The following is a 16,855-nucleotide window of genomic DNA, read 5'->3' on the forward strand; positions in this document are numbered from 1 at the left end:
CTGAGGTCCTAGAACTAGTCAGTGGCGGAGCCCAGATTCCGCCCAGGCAGGTGAGCGCAGGAGCCACAAGCTCTGAGCCTTGCAGTACACTCCCCATGGGCTTTCGTCGTGCTCTGTTTCCGGCACAGTCCGCGTGGACAGTTGACAGCACTGGGGGGCCATTCTCACGCAGCACTGTTTTTTCCGGTTCTCTTACATTCCTTTCGTGGATGAGAGTGTATTTCAGGTCAGCTTTTCAGAAGGTGGAGTTGAGGCCCAGCTTTCTGAGTAGGGCAGTTTGAGTGCTGGCAAGTGGAGGGTGTGTGAAGCCCCTGTCCCTGAGCAACCAGTCACTCCCCAGCACTTCAGGATGCTTCGAGGAGGAATTTGGGTGGAAATGCTGGCCTGAGGTAAACTTTGTGTTTCTCCCACTGATGCATGGATATGAGATGCCATAAACTTGGCTATTTTTCAGACTCCTACTCTGATTACAGGAAACAGAACCCTGTCCCACAGTTAGCCAACGATTTCAACATCTCTTGGAGAAATTGTACATGGACCTGAAGTTTAAAGCTTTGTATTCTAACGAGTTTGGCTGGGATTTTCACCTTTGGCTCTCCTTGCCTTCTCCCCGGCCATGATTTCATCATTCTGCTTTGGGGTTGACACTTCCTCTTAAGTGCCTGTGAACATACAGGGAGCTGAGACAAAGCACAGCATCTCTCTGTCCACCTGGGGCCCAGGGCCCGGGGCTCCCTCTATGTCTGTGCTGCCTGGACTACATCTTGTCTGACGAACAAGGCGGCCTTGGTGGGGATCATTGTGGGGCTCGGTGGGCAAAGCTGGAGGAAGGCCGAGAGGGTGCTAGAACTAAGATGGCAGATGTAGCAAGTTAATCATGTTTCTGCTAAATTGTCAGTAACTCCTTTGTGCAGCTGGTTGATCTGATTTGTCACGGATTTCTCAGTCCGCTATTTGGGTCTTTCTGGAAGGTGGCCATTTATCTGAAACAGAGATAGCCTAGTCTAGTGAAAGAGCATTTTGTTTGTTTGTTTGTTTGTTTCATTTTTTTTTAACCTCCTTAAATAGTAAGCAAATAAAATGAAAATACCAGCAGTAGTTGGGGTGATATCCAGATGCATTGCTGGTGGTAGCATAAAGTAGCGACACTTTGGAATGCAATGTGGTCATCTGTATTACGAACCATAGCTCATCTAATTATCCCAATTCTAGAACCCTCTCTAGAGAAAACCATTTAAAATAGGGGAAAAATTATTTACGTGATTATGTTCATAAGAACATTATGTATAATAGAGGAAAATTGGAAGCGATCTATAGGTTCAACATTGGGTAATGGTTAAGAAAGTTGTAGTAGATTCCCCCAAGAATAGCTCTTACATAAAAAAATTGAATTATGAAGTCTAAGACAGTATGGTATTAAGAAAAAAGACAATTAAAACTTAGCGTGCCCTGTGATTATGCCCACATAAAATATATGCACATGGCGGATCTGGATGACATAAAAAAAAGATTAATAGTCACTGGTAAGATGGCAGGATTATAGGTAATATTTTCTCCTATTATAAAAAAAAAATAAAGGAAGCAGTACAGATTTTGGATTTAGACTTCGAATTAATTCTGGTATTGGCACATCTCATTATGTGTCTTTTCACAACTCTTGAAACTTCCCTGGGGCTCAGATTCCTCATCAGTGAAAAGATAAAGCAATTTCTTAGGGTCCCTGGGTCTGAACCTGATTCTAGCCACTAACAATCTCTTCAAGTAGTTTGCCAGACTTGCTTATATCAGTAAGCGAGATTCCTGGGCAATTAGTTGTGTCATTGTGCGTAGGCGACTGAAGTCCTTTAAGCACTTCTGGTGGTTAGACAGTGCTGCTGCTATTTAAGGTTTGCCAACATCTTCCTCAGTGAACTACTCAGCCGCCCAACAGTCTGAGGAGAGTGGAGAACAAACTACCGAATCCTGCTGCAGAGGCCGATTTTCACGTAAAGCCGGTTCTGGTGAAGTGATGGATCACTTTGGGCCCTCCCTCGCCTGCCCGCTGGTTGATGCTGGTGGACCCTGCCCTGGGAAGGTCGTGACCCCATGCAGCCTACAGATGGGCATTCTGCTCTCCCAGTCTCTCCACGGCTGCTTTTGATGAGTCAGGGAGAAGGTTTCTTTCTGCCCAATGTTTGGTTTGTCACTGTTAGAATTTACACATTATAAATGACCCTTCATCTCCACACACAGATTTCATTAGCCTGGACTTTGATCTTGCATGCAAGGAGGCCATGTGCAAGCTTCCCCAAGCCTCAAAGAAAAGGGTTTTATGAGGTGCTGACATTTTGACAAGCTCTTTATCTGGTGCCCCAAATTAACTTTCACTGACTCGCATTGGCTATTTCCCGCTCTGTCCATTGGGTTAAGGTCATTAGCTGTCCAGTTATGTGAACCTTCATATGTTTTCGATGATAGAAAAGAGTTTAGGTATAGAAAGTTGAGGTGAGTGCCGTTCATAGAAATACCAAGAAGGCAATGGTTAGGAAAGGCTATAAAACAAGGGAGATTTAGGTCCAGCTCTGTCACTTAGTGTCTGCATGACTGCAGGTGAGTCTCATGGCCCCGATTTTCTTATCTGTGACGCGAGCATCGTGAACCTGCCCTGCCATCTAGTTGGAGCATCAAATGAGATAAAGCACACGATAGCCCTTTGTGAACCACTAAACAGCTGCATACCCATGTGAGGTCGATATTGTTGCTGTCAAATAAATGCAATCAGTGGTATGAAATTATAACATGCTTCAGTCATCCCATTCCCATTTAAAAATATTTCTGGAGGGGTACATATATTTCCCTAAAGCAGGGAGCTCTGGTTATGCCCGTGTTAAACTGTGAAAATGTGAAAAGCTGAAGATACCTTTCCAAGGTCATCTTTAGAATCAGAAGTAGCACTGAGTTTGGAATCTGGGCCTTCTCTCTGCCCTGTTCCCCACTTCCCCTTTCCCACCTTCAGTTCTGGCTCTGACTCCTGGTTCCTCAGAGTCTTGTTCCAGCATCCTGGAAGGAATGGGCAATCTCATTCCAGCAGGCCCAGGCCCATGGGCAGGGAAAGCTCGTGGGTAGGGGGCGTGGGCTGCAGGTGTGAACAGCCCCAGGTTCCCACTCCTGGCTTCCGGATGGGCAGCTTCCTTCGTGCAGCAGGAACCAAGCCGGGGAGATGCTGCATCCTGTGGGTTTCCCCCGCTGCTTCCAGCTTCTCTTGGAGAAATTGTACATGGACCTGAAGTTTAAAGCTTTGTATTCTAACGAGTTTGGCTGGGATTTTCACCTTTGGCTCTCCTTGCCTTCTCCCCGGCCATGATTTCATCATTCTGCTTTGGGGTTGACACTTCCTCTTAAGTGCCTGTGAACATACAGGGAGCTAAGACAAAGCAAAGCATCTCTCTGTCCACCTGGGGCCCAGGGCCCGGGGCTCCCTCTGTGTCTGTGCTGCCTGGACTACATCTTGTCTGACGAACAAGGCGGCCTTGGTGGGGATCATTGTGGGGCTCGGTGGGCAAAGCTGGAGGAAGGCCGAGAGGGTGCTAGAACTAAGATGGCAGATGTAGCAAGTTAATCACGTTTCTGCTAAATTGTCAGTAACTCCTTTGTGCAGCTGGTTGATCTGATTTGTCACGGATTACTCAGTCCGCTATTTGGGTCTTTCTGGAAGGTGGCCATTTATCTGAAACAGAGATAGCCTACTCTAGTGAAAGAGCGTTTTGTTTGTTTGTTTGTTTGTTTCATTTTTTTTAACCTCCTTAAATAGTAAGCAAATAAAATGAAAATACCAGCAGTAGTTGGGGTGATATCCAGATGCATTGCTGGTGGTAGCATAAAGTAGCGACACTTTGGAATGCAATGTGGTCATCTGTATTACGAACCATAGCTCATCTAATTATCCCAATTCTAGAACCCTCTCTAGAGAAAACCATTTAAAATAGGGGAAAAATTATTTACGTGATTATGTTCATAAGAACATTATGTATAATAGAGGAAAATTGGAAGCGATCTATAGGTTCAACATTGGGTAATGGTTAAGAAAGTCGTAGTAGATTCCCCCAAGAATAGCTCTTACATAAAAAAATTGAATTATGAAGTCTAAGACAGTATGGTATTAAGAAAAAAGACACTTAAAACTTAGCGTGCCCTGTGATTATGCCCACATAAAATATATGCACATGGCGGATCTGGATGACATAAAAAAAAGATTAATAGTCACTGGTAAGATGGCAGGATTATAGGTAATATTTTCTCCTATTATAAAAAAAAAATAAAGGAAGCAGTACAGATTTTGGATTTAGACTTCGAATTAATTCTGGTATTGGCACATCTCATTATGTGTCTTTTCACAACTCTTGAAACTTCCCTGGGGCTCAGATTCCTCATCAGTGAAAAGATAAAGCAATTTCTTAGGGTCCCTGGGTCTGAACCTGATTCTAGCCACTAACAATCTCTTCAAGTAGTTTGCCAGACTTGCTTATATCAGTAAGCGAGATTCCTGGGCAATTAGTTGTGTCATTGTGCGTAGGCGACTGAAGTCCTTTAAGCACTTCTGGTGGTTAGACAGTGCTGCTGCTATTTAAGGTTTGACAACATCTTCCTCAGTGAACTACTCAGCCGCCCAACAGTCTGAGGAGAGTGGAGAACAAACTACCGAATCCTGCTGCAGAGGCCGATTTTCACGTAAAGCCGGTTCTGGTGAAGTGATGGATCACTTTGGGCCCTCCCTCGCCTGCCCGCTGGTTGATGCTGGTGGACCCTGCCCTGGGAAGGTCGTGACCCCATGCAGCCTACAGATGGGCATTCTGCTCTCCCAGTCTCTCCACGGCTGCTTTTGATGAGTCAGGGAGAAGGTTTCTTTCTGCCCAATGTTTGGTTTGTCACTGTTAGAATTTACACATTATAAATGACCCTTCATCTCCACACACAGATTTCATTAGCCTGGACTTTGATCTTGCATGCAAGGAGGCCATGTGCAAGCTTCCCCAAGCCTCAAAGAAAAGGGTTTTATGAGGTGCTGACATTTTGACAAGCTCTTTATCTGGTGCCCCAAATTAACTTTCACTGACTCGCATTGGCTATTTCCCGCTCTGTCCATTGGGTTAAGGTCATTAGCTGTCCAGTTATGTGAACCTTCATATGTTTTCGATGATAGAAAAGAGTTTAGGTATAGAAGGTTGAGGTGAGTGCCGTTCATAGAAATACCAAGAAGGCAATGGTTAGGAAAGGCTATAAAACAAGGTAGATTTAGGTCCAGCTCTGTCACTTAGTGTCTGCATGACTGCAGGTGAGTCTCATGGCCCCGATTTTCTTATCTGTGATGTGAGCATCGTGAACCTGCCCTGCCATCTAGTTGGAGCATCCAATGAGATAAAGCACACGATAGCCCTTTGTGAACCACTAAACAGCTGCATACCCATGTGAGGTCGATATTGTTGCTGTCAAATAAATGCAATCAGTGGTATGAAATTATAACATGCTTCAATCATCCCATTCCCATTTAAAAATATTTCTGGAGGGGTACATATATTTCCCTAAAGCAGGGAGCTCTGGTTATGCCTGTGTTAAACTGTGAAAATGTGAAAAGCTGAAGATACCTTTCCAAGGTCATCTTTAGAATCAGAAGTAGCACTGAGTTTGGAATCTGGGCCTTCTCTCTGCCCTGTTCCCCACTTCCCCTTTCCCACCTTCAGTTCTGGCTCTGACTCCTGGTTCCTCAGAGTCTTGTTCCAGCATCCTGGAAGGAATGGGCAACCTCATTCCAGCAGGCCCAGGCCCATGGGCAGGGAAAGCTGGTGGGTAGGGGGCGTGGGCTGCAGGTGTGAACAGCCCCAGGTTCCCACTCCTGGCTTCCGGATGGGCAGCTCCCTTCGTGCAGCAGGAACCAAGCCGGGGAGATGCTGCATCCTGTGGGTTTCCCCCGCTGCTTCCAGCTGCTCATCATGGGGATTTGCCTGAGACTGAAGAGGGCTCTGGTTCCCAAATCTATCAACTGATGAGTGATGGGACCAAGATGCCCTGCAGAAGACGGTGGGAAGTAGAAGAGTTGGGAGGAAGGAGATCAGGAGGAAGAAAAGAGGATATGCCTGGGAGGAATGAGAGAAGAAAAGACCGACAACAATGAGGAATCAGGAGTCCCATGTGGGCCAGTCAGAGAAGGACCTGCCATTCCCCTGTTCAGATCCCCAGCTCAAGACCTTTTAAATAAATGTCAGAAATGTGAATGGAATCTAATGAAGTAGGACAGAGCTCGTGGGGACACCAGCATTGAAAATGTGAGGGAGAAGGAGGAGCCAGGGGAAGATTATTCCAAGGGGCGGAGGCAGACTTGCTGAGTGCTGTCCTGGTTCTGGGGCGGGTGTGGGCAGGAGGGGCAGTGATGCTGTGGGCAGTCGCCACATGGCCACGGAAGGCGGTCAGGGTGGTGGGGACAGGGATAGGTTGAACCAGGAGCATGTTGCGGGGCAGGGTGGAGCCAAGGCTGAAGTGGGCCAAGAGGGAGTGGGAGGCTAGAAATTAGGGTGTCAATAGCATTCAGTTCTTCAGGGGTTGGTGGGGAGGCCAAGTGGAAGAGAGCAGAGCCCAAAGATCAAATAGAATCATTTCTCATGTTATGTTTTAATGCATTCTTTCCCCAACTAGATTTTAAATATTTTAAGGGCATAGTTCATATCTTCTGCCTCTTTGTTTTCTCCAAAGTTGGCTGATATCAGCTCACATAAGAGGTTGTTTGTTTTATAAATATATCTTACTGGATCTTGCTTCAGCCCCTATTCCCGCCAGATTCTGGCATCATGATTCTAGCAGTGATCGCTGGATGCTGAACAATTGCTTAGAGCTCAGCTTGGGTTATATGAATATAGTTGTCCAGTTTTAACAGCGAGATTACTTTAGAGAAAGTGTGGGAAAGAGAAATAAGGGGATTACCGAAGTGCCTCAAGGTTTGAGCAGTTGGGAGCGTGTGTTAATGTGCTTGTGATCGTTTTGCTAATTATACAGTTTTCCTCCGTGTTTATCGACTTACTGAACTGCTAGCTGTAGTTATAAACAATAAAGGGATAAGGCCGCATTTTACTTCTCAAGCCCTCACTCCCTGTTCTCTCTCAAGCAGGGGTGGTTAAGAGTAGGGGTTCTGGGGTCACAGTCCATGGCTGCCCAGCAGTGGTCACATCAGCTAAGGACAGACACGTTGTTGACCATCTTCCAGAGTTCTCCCAAGGGCTGACTTGGCCGAAGCATGGTGGTATAAATGTTGCACACCTGTCTGCCAGGCCCTCTGTGGAGTGCATTTTAAGTAATGTTGAGCAGGTTATGTAATCTCACCATCCCTCAGCATCTTCAGCTGAAAACTGAGGCCAACACTGGCTTTGACCTCAGGAGGCTGGTGTAAAGATTAAAGGAGGTGATTCATGGAAGATGCACAGAATAGTACCAGACACATAGGAAGTGTTCAATACATGTGAATTATTTTTTACTGTTACTCTCATCTTCGAAGTATACCAATTACACTTACACTAAATAAAGTTAGCCACTCTTTCTTTGGCTGGCGTTAACCTAAGGTAGGAGGGCCCCTCGCCAGCATTCAGGAGGGCTGGGATTTTAAAACTGGCTACAGCGAGGTCTCTGGTAGGTGGGCGAGATTGCCGTGTGTTCCTGGGACTGATGTTCGGTCTCTCCCGTGCTTATTGAGCACCTTCTGTGTGCCAGCCCTCCTGCTCGATGGGGCTGTGAAGAGACAGTGAAGGATAATCGGGCCGATTTGACCAGCACTTTGTACTTTACAAATACCTTCTTATCAAACATTTATAAACATGTGAGGCACATTGTTTTTTGCCAGTTTATAGATGAGAAAATCAGGCAAAAACATTCTAGATTCAGCTTTTAGGAAAATACTTCTTTGTATTGCAGGAAAAACAGTATACAGTTGTCCCTTGAACAACATGGGGGCTAGAGGTCTGACCGCCCCCCTCTCAGCCAGAAATCCACGTATAACTTTGGACTCCCCCAGAACTTAACCACTGATAGCCTATTGTTGACAAGAAGCCTTATTGATAACATTAGCAATGAAAACATTTTGTATATTATATGTATTATATACTGTATTCTTCCACTACAGTAAGCTAGAAAAAGAAAGTATTTTTAAGGAAATCATAGAGAAGAGAGAATACATTTACTTATTTATTGAAAAAAAAGCCACATGTAACTGGACCCACACCGTTCAAACCCGTGTTATTCAAGGATCAGCTGTACTTGGTGAGTAGCTAGCCCTGTCAGCATGTGCTTTAGGGGCCCCTGAATACTTCCCACAGGGGTTTATGTGGGGTTGCTCTCCTTATAAAGGGTATAGCTGTCTTCCTGCTAGTGTTTATTGACCGTGTCCCTGGAGCAGATATTCTTGTGTAGTTCCCGTGTCAATTCATTTTTACCTCACTGGAACCCTAAGGACGAGATACAAGTGTTAGCCCCATTTTACAGACGAGCCTTCTGAAGGCCAGAGAGGTCGAATGTCTTGTCCAAAAACACATGATGAGTAATGGGCAGAACTGTCCAGATCCTCAGGTGTCTGAGCCTGGTCTGTCCTCCACGACCTCTCCTCTGGGCACTTCATGTATTCCCACGGACAGCTAATTTCTCTTCTCTTTCTGCCTCCCCCCCCGCCCCCTGCCTCCCAGAACAAAACCATCTTATCCTAACTGGCAGGCCTGTCTCCCAAAGGCTCTTATCTGTCCACCAACAACAGCCTCTCCCTGTTGAGAAAGGTCTCCTGGCATTTCACTGGGGAGATGCCAGCTTGGGAGCACCATAGATAAGCCAGCAGTGGTGTATGTTGTCATCTCCCCGATGGTTTGCTCTTAATTCAAGTCTGTTAATTTATCCAAGATGAAAAGGGGAGAGGCTGCTGCACACAATTAAATTCAAGACTAGAGAAAGAGGCAGTGATAATTCTGGAACGGGAAATAGGAGATGGGCAATTTCGATGGAGTAAGTACCCCAGGGAGTGAGGGTGGTGTGTGTACTTACAGGAGTTTCTGGAACTTCCCCTGCATGGGACTGTGTGTGATGCTTCGGGGAGGCGGTGGTGGAGGACCAAGGAGAAGGGCTGTCCCCCGCTTCCTTCTGCCCCACATGCTTATCCTGCAGCAGACTTTCAGAATATGGTTCCTGCTTCGCCTCTTCAGTTCCAGAGCCGGGCCTGTGACGATGACCTCTGGCATCTCTGTGTTTTAAATACGAAGGGCCCTTTGAGAGCTGATCAGACACACCAGCTACTGGCCTTTTAAAACTTGGGGTCTTGGTTTATGTCAGTGTTGACTTCCCGGTTGTGATGTGCTGAAGTCAGGCTGGGCAGTGGGTCCTAGGATCTCTCTGTGTCATTTCTTACTCCTGCATGTGAATCTACGATGACCTCAGAATAAAAAGTTTTTAAAAAGTAGAGTCTTTTAAACACTACAAACTCCAGAGGAGTTCTATAATTGAATTTTCTAGGAGCAGCCTGTTTACTCTGTGGCTTAACATTCACTGCCAATATCCAATAAACATAAAAACAGGATACCAAAACCACTGAAAGTAACACAAAGGAATGAAGTGCTGATACGCACTACAACGTGGATGAACCTTATGCAGAGTGAAAGAAGCCAGACACAAAAGACCACATATTGTATGATTCTGTTTATATGAAATGTCCAGAACAGGCAAATCTATAGAGACAGGAAGCAAATTAGTGATTGCGTAGGGCTGGAAATAGTAGGGTCAGGAGGGAATGGGGAGGGACGGCCGATGGGTCCGGGGTTTCTTTTTTTGGGTGACGTCATACAAGTAGATCGTGGTGATGATTGCACAATTCCGTGACTAGACTAAAAAACCATTGAATTGTACAGTTTAAATGGGTGAATTGTATATGTGTGAATTATATCTCAATAAAGCTGTTGAAAATTTAGTGTCCTTTGACAGTTTTAAGGGAAGTAAAAACAGCCCTTTGGAAATAGCTGGTGTCTTCTGGTGAAAGCACTTCTGGATACCGGTCGTAATTCCTGAGTTCAGGACAGTGTCCCCAGCATGTTCTTGGCTCCCTCATAAACAGATTCACAGGCCTACCGCCGAAACCACAGTGGCTGATCCTGACGGATGAACACTCAGTGTGTGGCAGCCATGTTGCTTTCACACACGCTTTCTTAAACTTCTTGCGGCCCTGGACGGTAGGTAGTTTCATGCCCATGTTTCATAGATGAAGAACTAGAGGTCTCAGAGAATCCGTGCAGCAAGGGAGTGCTGCAGCAAGACCCAGAATCAGAACTTGGGGCCCATTGACCCCCAAGTCCATCCTCTTTCCACATGCCTGTTAGACGGTTGGGTGGACGAGCTTTCCCTCATGTCTTACATGAGTGGAGAGAAGTCAGCTGCAAGGCAAACGCCAGGCTCTTGCAGGGACAGGTAGCTTAGGAAAGTCACCCGAGAAAAAGCCCCTGAGTTCTGTGCAAGTCGTTTTCAGGCTGTGTCCTCAGTGGGGAATCTCTGCTTCCTCCGGAAGTGAGAATGACATTCTGCTCTGTTCCTGGAGCAGCCCTTCCCTGGGGACCGGTGATGGAAAGAGAACTGTGGGAAAACATGTGGAGGCTTTTCGTGGACACATCTCTGAGTGTCATTAGCTTTTGGAGGAAACATGTTTATTTCCCTCAAGCCTTTCGCTTTGTGTGTTTCCTGAATTTTCGAGTTCATAATTCTAGGAGCTGTTTGTAGATACGGAGGGAAGCCACAGTATTACAGCTAGGAAACCCGATATTTTTCCTAAGTGATAATGTTGTCCCTCCTGGTAAAATGGGGATGAGTGAATGGAGATGGCAGGAGACACATGGGAAAAGATTTACACTTAATTAGTGATGTTCAGGTGGTCCGGGCCGACTCATGAGCTCCCAGGGAGCTTATTAAAATGAAGATTCTCAGGCCCAGCCCGGATCTATGGAATCTGAAATCCTGGGTGTCATGGCCAGGGACCTGTGTTTTAGTAAGCTCTCCAGATAACTTTTCTACACCCCGAAGTTGGAGGAGCATAGCGCCAGATGTTGTTACACACTTTTGGGGTTAAGCAGGAAAATCTGGTTGTGTTCCCGGGAGGATACCTCCTTCTGTGCTTGACCTCATCTTGCAGGGTGAAATATGAGCTGGAAGGGAACAGTCATTCATTTGTTTAAAACATTTATTGAGCACTTACTGTTTCTAGGCACTCACTCCCTGCTGTGAGGGAGTGTACATCCTAGTCGAGGAGTCAGATAGTAACTAGGAAAACCGATACAGAAATGGCTGCAAATGGGGACGTGACCCTGGGATGGTGACATTTAGCCCCATGTGAAGGAGGAAGAGGAGGAGGAGGAGATGCCTGAGTAAAGAGTGACGAGAATGGATTTCCAGAGAGAGAGGCAACTGTTTGTGCAAAGACCTGGAGGTGGGGAGGAGTTGGTTAGGTCAGAGGGTGAAAAACAGCCTGCGTGGCCTGATGGTGGTGAGCAGGGGGCGGATGACAGTCCGTGGGAGAGGTGAGCCACGGCTGGGTCCGCAGGGCCCAGAGGAGTTTGAATTTTACTCTAAAATGGAGGACAGCAACTGACGGATTTCATCAGAGAATGACAGGGTCTGATGAAAGGTTTAAGATCCTGATTTGGAGGAGGGCAGGAGATGACGTCAGGGCCTGTGGGGTCGGGAGCTTCTGTTCAAACTGTGATTACTACAAAGTCATGTTTTCTCTCTCTCTCTCTTTTTTTTTTTTTTGAGGAGGCAGGGGACGCAATTTTAGAAGAGATATTAGAATCGTTTTGTCAGGGTTTCTGTGTTAGCATCTTGCAGGCGGAACAGACTCTTATTAGAAGTACACATCGTCATTGCTTTCATTAGACAATATTATATTACACCAGCTATGTTTGTACCCACTTACTTGCGTATACTACTACTTATAAAAAGTAAATTTTGTCAAAAGAAAATTTAGCTTGGATGTTATTTTTGAGACATATGGAACCAAGTTTAGTTGATTACCATTTAGCAGCATCTGTAAGATTTGATCCATTTTAGAAATCTGAGCTCACTAGCATTGCTTGGGCTGGCATTTTCTTAGCTAAGAACTGCTTACCTGGCCATACAAAATCTAATATTTTATTTAGGAGAATGATTCATTGCTTAGGGTGTCAAGAGTCCTGGGTTTTATCTTTGTTGCACAAATTTGTTTTAACCTTGGACAAATCATTTCAGTTTGTAGTTTAATGTCTGTGCAGAAGATAGGTACTAATAGTTCTGGTAAACCTATTCTCGTGGTAACTGGGTGAGAGCTCTCCAAGACCTAGGAGAGACAACATGTGCAAAGGCCCTGTGGCAGAAGGGAGCAGGATGTTATCGTAGGAAGTGAAAGGCAGCTGGTGTGTTGGGAGAGCAGAGCGTGAGGGGGAGATGGTCCAGGGTGATGTTGTGGTGGCAGTCATGGGCCAAGCTGGGCAGGATCATGCAGACCTTGTTGGGGACTTTAATCTATATCTGAAGAGCAAGGAGAATCCATCAGTAGGTTTAAATAGGGAAGCGACTTTCGATTGATATGCTGTCTCATTTAATGGACATGGTAGGCAAATGTATATGGTAGGCAATATCCTTGTTTTAAACTAGCACAGAGACTTAGAGTACTGGAAGTTAAGTAGCTGGCCCATGAGTACCTTGCCGGTAGGTGGTTAAGCCAGGAAGCAAACCCAGGTCAGCCTGACTCCTCTCTGTCTTCATATCAGCTGAGCTCAAAAATAATATAGCAATAACCACAGTTTTAAAATGCTTTGAACTCTTAAGATGAAAGCTCTCCCTTAAATTACAAAGTGGTATTATGCTGCAGAAATGTGAGTGGTAATGAGTGGATATGCTGGGGACCTCTGAAGGCTTGGTCTGCATGGCTCGGGTCCAGCATCTTCAAGTTCCTCGCCGTCTGATGGGGGCGTCTCCTTGCAAGCAGCTATCAGCATAAAGAGCGGTTTGGCAGCTCTGCCTGGCCATTTGACACCGCCATTGTCCATAATGACTCATTGTCTGAGAAATGTGCCCGAGGTGTGTGCTTTCAGGGACTTTGAGCTGGGAAATCAGATCTGGGCAACTCATGCGTGGTTTCACCGGAGTAGCCATGCCATGCCAAGTTTCTGCTTTCCCTCTCTTGGGTAGTCAGCTGGTTTAAGTGGATCCTTAGAAGCTGGTTGTAGAGATCACCATCTGGACTTTGAACCCAAGAAGCTTTGTTGAGAAAACAGCTGCTGGCCTGTGGCCCTTGAGGCTTCTGTTGATGACGACAAATATCTGTTCCTTTCTAGTTGACCATGTTGTGCCTGAGCCTGGGACAAGCCTGCTGGCCGCCTTTGACCAGTGGAGGGAATGGGCCGACAGCAAGTCCTGCTGTGACTACTCTCTGCACGTGGACATTACCGAGTGGCACAAGGGTATCCAAGAGGAGATGGAAGCTCTGGTGAAGGACCACGGTAGGTTGCACCAACCCAGTATCCTTAGTCTATGAGCTGGCACAGCCCTTGGAGACAAGCTCTGTGAATGATGCTTTTAAATCTCTTTTGATCCTCATCCTGGCCATTTAAGGAGACAAGGCTTGGGCTGCAGTTCATGCTGATTGGAGGGGGCCAAACCCAGTCCGACAACAGAAGCTTTCGCTGATATGAGAACCAATCTGAGCCTTATTCCAGGGATCTGTTCCTATATAACATCTGCTTTCACTTTATTGGTTTGAGAGAACCTTGCGCCCTAGCTAGGGGCTATGAGAGTGACTTGCCCTCAAAAGGTAAAATGCGTATCCTGGTGGGGATTCTGGGCGGTCGTAGGAGAGTGCCCGGGACTTGGAGTAGAGGATTTGGGGAGCTTCTTCCTGCCAAACCTGGGAGAACCAGGACAGATTTGAGGAAGCCCCGGGACAACTTGAGGGGTCTCTTTTGGTCCATAGGGCTATTTTAGGGAGTAAGATTCCAGGGATTGGGTTCTGAAAGATTTCCAGGGAGGCTGGAGGAATCTTGACTACCTCAGGTGCCTCTGGGACCCTCTCGTCCACATGAACCTTGGGGGTTAGGTGGTTTTGCCAAATCACATCATCTTCTGGGGTCCCTTTGAACTTGGCTGTAGACTTGACTCCTGGGTCACAAGTTAACGTCACTGGATCGTAATTGTCAAAGAAACACCTATTGCTTTAGGGTTTGGAGACTTCTAAGCTCAGAAGTCCCATGAACTGTGAGTAAAATGACAGGAGGGAAATTGCTAGGCATAGATATGGTAGAAAAAGCCCAGAATAAAAATCTATAGTTTCGAGTTCATTTCTCTATTCTTCTACAAACTAGCTGTATGAGTTTGGACAAATCGCTTAAATTTTATGAGTCTCGGATTAAAAAAAATTCCTCACAGCAGGTTATTGGACTAGATATAGATATCCTAAGATTCTTTCTAGTGTGAAAGTACCCCGTAAAAGAAAGTAGCTTAATCTTTCTCACTTTTAAGAATACCCACATTTAACTTTAGATACTTATTGTGAGTCTACTCACAATCAGCCAAGAGGTTACCACATAGCAACTGTTGCCTAGTGGGGGAGAAGGGCTGAGATGTCCTGGGGCTTGAATTTAGGCAGCTTCCAGCACCCCCAGTGGCTTGAATTAAGTGCTCAGACTAGAAGGTTGTCAGTACAATTGTTTACTATTGTGATGGATGTTAGGCAGAGATATTTGGTCCTGTCCCCAGGGAGGCAAGAACTCTAAAATGCCAGGATGAGAATTGTGACATCTGCTTGTCCCACTCATGGAATGTTTCTTATTTAAAATCATTTCTTAAAAATCAGCACGTAGGACAGTATGTTTACCAAAGAAAAGACAGTTATTATATTATAGATCTTCTCAACAGGATGTTCTAATTCGTTTTCTTCATGAAGTCCCAACAGTTGGGATAAACTTTTTTGTTTAATATTTAACTTTTAATTGTGGTAAAATATAACATCACATAAAATTTACCATCTCAACCGTTGTTAAGTGTACGTTCAGTTCAGAGGCCTTAAGTACATTTCACATTGTTGTGTAACCATCACCCATCTCTGGAACTTTTCATCTTCCCCAACTGAGACCCTGTACCCATTCGACCGCTCACTCTCCACTCCCTCCTTCCCCCAGCCCTGACAAACCCCATCCTATTTTCTGTTGCTATGAATTTGACGTAGAAGTAGAATCCTACAGTATTTGTCTTTTTCTTAGCATAATGTCCTCAGGGTTGATCCACGTTGCAGCTTGTGTCAGACTTTCCTTCCTGCTGAAGGCTGAATGATATTCCGTTTACGGATATGCCACGTTTGGTTTATCCATTCACCTGTCAGTGGACAGTTGGCCGATTCCACTTTTTGGCTATTGTGAATAATGCCGTATATCCGTATGGGTATACAAATACAAGCCACTTTTAATTTTGATATAGTTCTAAACTTAGAGAAAAATTATAAGAATACTAAAAAGAACTTTTGCACCTTACTCCTACATTTACAGGTTGTTTATATTTTACCCCATTTGCTTTATCATTCCTCTTCTCTCTCTCTCTTTCTCTCCTCTCTCTCATGGATGTGTGTATATATATATATACATATATATATATACACACACACATTCCTTTCCAGATTATTTGGTTTATCTACTAAAGTCACATCTCCCTATTTTGTCTGTCCTCCAGGGGTAAATTCTTTCCTCGTGTACATGGCTTTCAAAGATCGCTTCCAGCTAACGGATTCCCAGGTAAGAAAAGTTGGCTCTTCTGAGCAGGCTCACGGACATTTGGTACATTCAGGCCACTGCTATTGTCTTGAAAGCTGCCTCCAGCATATATACCTCTCTCAGCTCCATGGGAAATGGTGGCAGATGAAGTCCCTGATGCAACGTTACCTTTAGGGAGGGAATGAACCTAGTGCCCTGGCCCCCAGCGCCGGCGTTCCATTCCACCAGGCTCTGGAGTTGGCCCGCCATGGACGGCGTGGCTGAGAGGTGTACTCAGAGCCAGTGTCATCCATGAGCTTCTCAGTCCTAATCCACATCCTTTTAGGTTATGCTGCTTCTGTTAATTACTGAGAGATCCTGCTCTGCCCCATGTGGCCAGAAATGTTGCCCTTGGGACACGGCAGAAGAGCAGGGCTTCACAGAAGTAGCCGAGGCGTGCCGTTTGTGATCCCTGTGGCTGACAGGGAGAAGGGCGGGCTTGCGGACAGGGAGATGGACGTCCCTGTCTCTCCTCTCGCTCCCCTCCTCTCTCAGATCTACGAAGTGCTGAGCGTGATCCGGGATATCGGTGCCATCGCCCAAGTCCACGCAGAGAATGGTGACATCATTGCAGAGGTACGATGCCTTCCCCTCTGTCGTTTCTGCATGACCCACAAGGGGAGAGGCAGCCTCCAGAAAGGGAAGTGACTTTTGGAGCTCCGCTCCCAGGTTTGGAAAAGCAGGGGAACCTGGCGTGAGCTTCCTTGGGTGGTGTACGGACAGCCTCCCTGACAGCATGAATGTCGGTGACGCAGGCGCCTCCCAGTGTGTTCTGCAGGACACACAGCCTGTTCCCTTTTCACAGACAGGTTATTTCTCTCAGTGCTGTGATGCCGATGCACCTCTTGTGGGGGTGGGGCATGGGCGCCTACCTATAGATGTTTATACTGTAGCATCCCGGAGGAGGAGCTCCATGTGCCTGGGAGGCCGTGATTGATTCGCCATAGCTTAGGCAGGACTGAGAACAGAGTACTGAGCCCTTCTCTTAATGGGGTCTTGAGATGAAGGCTGAGTGGTTAGCAACGCCATTTTCACATCTTACC

The 16,855-nt window shown here is 46.0% G+C and overlaps 1 protein-coding gene across 1 annotated transcript in view; it reads left to right on the forward strand.

Annotated features, from left to right (window-relative positions):
- DPYSL2 (dihydropyrimidinase like 2) overlaps positions 1 to 16,855 on the forward strand; it is a 75,284-nt gene that overhangs the window by 32,024 nt on the left and 26,405 nt on the right. The window contains exons 4-6 of the mRNA XM_011360351.2: positions 13,350 to 13,514; positions 15,733 to 15,794; positions 16,308 to 16,388. Coding sequence (XP_011358653.1) covers positions 13,350 to 13,514; positions 15,733 to 15,794; positions 16,308 to 16,388 — 308 coding nt within the window. The remainder of the gene's footprint in view (positions 1 to 13,349; positions 13,515 to 15,732; positions 15,795 to 16,307; positions 16,389 to 16,855) is intronic.

The sequence above is a fragment of the Pteropus vampyrus genome, unplaced genomic scaffold (genome assembly GCF_000151845.1).
Source record: "Pteropus vampyrus isolate Shadow unplaced genomic scaffold, Pvam_2.0 Scaffold53, whole genome shotgun sequence".
NCBI classification, from domain to species: domain Eukaryota; kingdom Metazoa; phylum Chordata; class Mammalia; order Chiroptera; family Pteropodidae; genus Pteropus; species Pteropus vampyrus.